The 1,410-nt window shown below is 43.1% G+C and overlaps 1 protein-coding gene across 1 annotated transcript; it reads left to right on the top strand.

Annotated features, from left to right (window-relative positions):
- The first annotated feature begins 224 nt into the window (after nucleotides 1-224).
- On the top strand, nucleotides 225-1,064 carry LOC110919008. The gene is made up of 2 exons (XM_022163289.1): nucleotides 225-639; nucleotides 736-1,064. The coding sequence occupies exons 1-2, from the start codon at nucleotides 225-227 to the stop codon at nucleotides 1,062-1,064; spliced, it is 744 nt and encodes a 247-aa protein (XP_022018981.1).
- Nucleotides 1,065-1,410: the final 346 nt, after the last annotated feature.

Raw genomic sequence — 1,410 nt, 5'->3', positions numbered from 1 at the left:
AAAAAGTTGAGGGTGAACCGAGTCAAGTCCCGTTTCCATCGGCCTTGCTTGACCCGGGTAGAAAAAATTTTATTGCATCAAGAGGTCCCCAAAAAGAAGAATTATGGGACATGTTTAAACAAGTGAAAATAAATCTTCCATTACTTGATGCAATAAAACAAGTACCCGCTTATGCTAATTTCCTTAAGGAATTATGTACACAAAAAAGGCAACAAAAGAAGAAAATGCCTAAGCGGGTAGACTTGACCAGGCAAGTGAGTGCGGTTTTAAACGGGGAGCTTCCCCCTAAACTCAAAGATCCGGGTACGCCATTGATAAATATACAAGTTGGTAATTTTCAAATGGCAAAGGCGTTACTTGATCTTGGAGTCGGGGTAAGCATTTTACCGGGGGGCTTATATGACCAATACGATTTTGGTCCGTTAGCAAGAGTGGAGACAATGGTTGTTTTAGCCGATTTGTCCATTAAGCTACCCCGAGGGATGGTTCAAAATGTGATTGTAGAAATTGATGAGTTTTATTGCCCGGTTGACTTTCTAGTCTTGGACTACTCGTCCGCGGACCCAAAACAACAACAAAACGTAATTTTGGGTCGACCATTTTTGAGCACCGCGCATGCCGTGATCGATTGTAGATTTGGTACAGTCGATATGACTTTTGGAAATCGAAAAATGCGCTTGAATGTTTTTACTAACAATTCTAATGATGTTAGTGTTGATGAGTGTTTCATGGCAGATTTAGTCGATGGATGCAACCCGCACGAGTACGAGGAGGATGGCATAGATATTTGTTTGTGTGATTTTTCTGAACAAGTACATGCGTGTGCACTAGGGGTTGAGGAAGAAAAGCAAGATGCTATGGCTTTAAAGGAAGGTCGACCGCCATGGACTCATCAATTCGAAGGCTTGCCGCCGGAAATAAGTTCGGGTACTAAACTATCGCTAGAGGAACCGCCAAAGTTGGAACTTAAGGACTTGCCGAGCCATTTAAAATATGCTTTCTTAGGGGATAATGACACTCTACCAGTCATTATTGCCTCTAATTTAGAGATGGCACAAGAATAAGCCTTACTTGAAGTGTTAAAGGAGAACAAGGGAGCTATTGGATGGACGATTGCCGATCTCAAAGGAATTAGTCCATCTATCGTCATGCACAAAATTATTACCACCGATGATGCAAAGCCGACACGAGAAGCTCAAAGGCGATTGAATCCGAACCTACGGGAGGTAGTAAAAAAAGAGGTAATAAAATGGTTGGATGCGGGAATCATCTATCCGATTTCGGATAGCGCTTGGGTGAGTCCCACCCAAGTTGTGCCTAAGAAGGCCGGTATTCAAGTAGTCAAAGATGAGAACGGTGAACAAATTGCCACCCGACCGGTCACCGGGTGGCGTGTATGTATTGACTACC

The sequence above is a fragment of the Helianthus annuus genome, chromosome 16 (assembly GCF_002127325.2).
Source record: "Helianthus annuus cultivar XRQ/B chromosome 16, HanXRQr2.0-SUNRISE, whole genome shotgun sequence".
Classification (NCBI taxonomy): Eukaryota; Viridiplantae; Streptophyta; class Magnoliopsida; order Asterales; family Asteraceae; genus Helianthus; species Helianthus annuus.
Note: the sequence above shows the minus strand (reverse complement) of the source record. Positions and strands in the feature narration are given on the sequence as shown.

Bases quoted from the DNA above. Each gene is read 5' to 3' on its own strand.
- LOC110919008 (XM_022163289.1), top strand. From the start codon at position 225: ATGCCTAAGCGGGTAGACTTGACCAGGCAAGTGAGTGCGGTTTTAAAC. The intron at 640-735 runs GTACAGTCGATA...GTTTCATGGCAG, and splicing joins CGTGATCGATTGTAGATTTG to ATTTAGTCGATGGATGCAAC.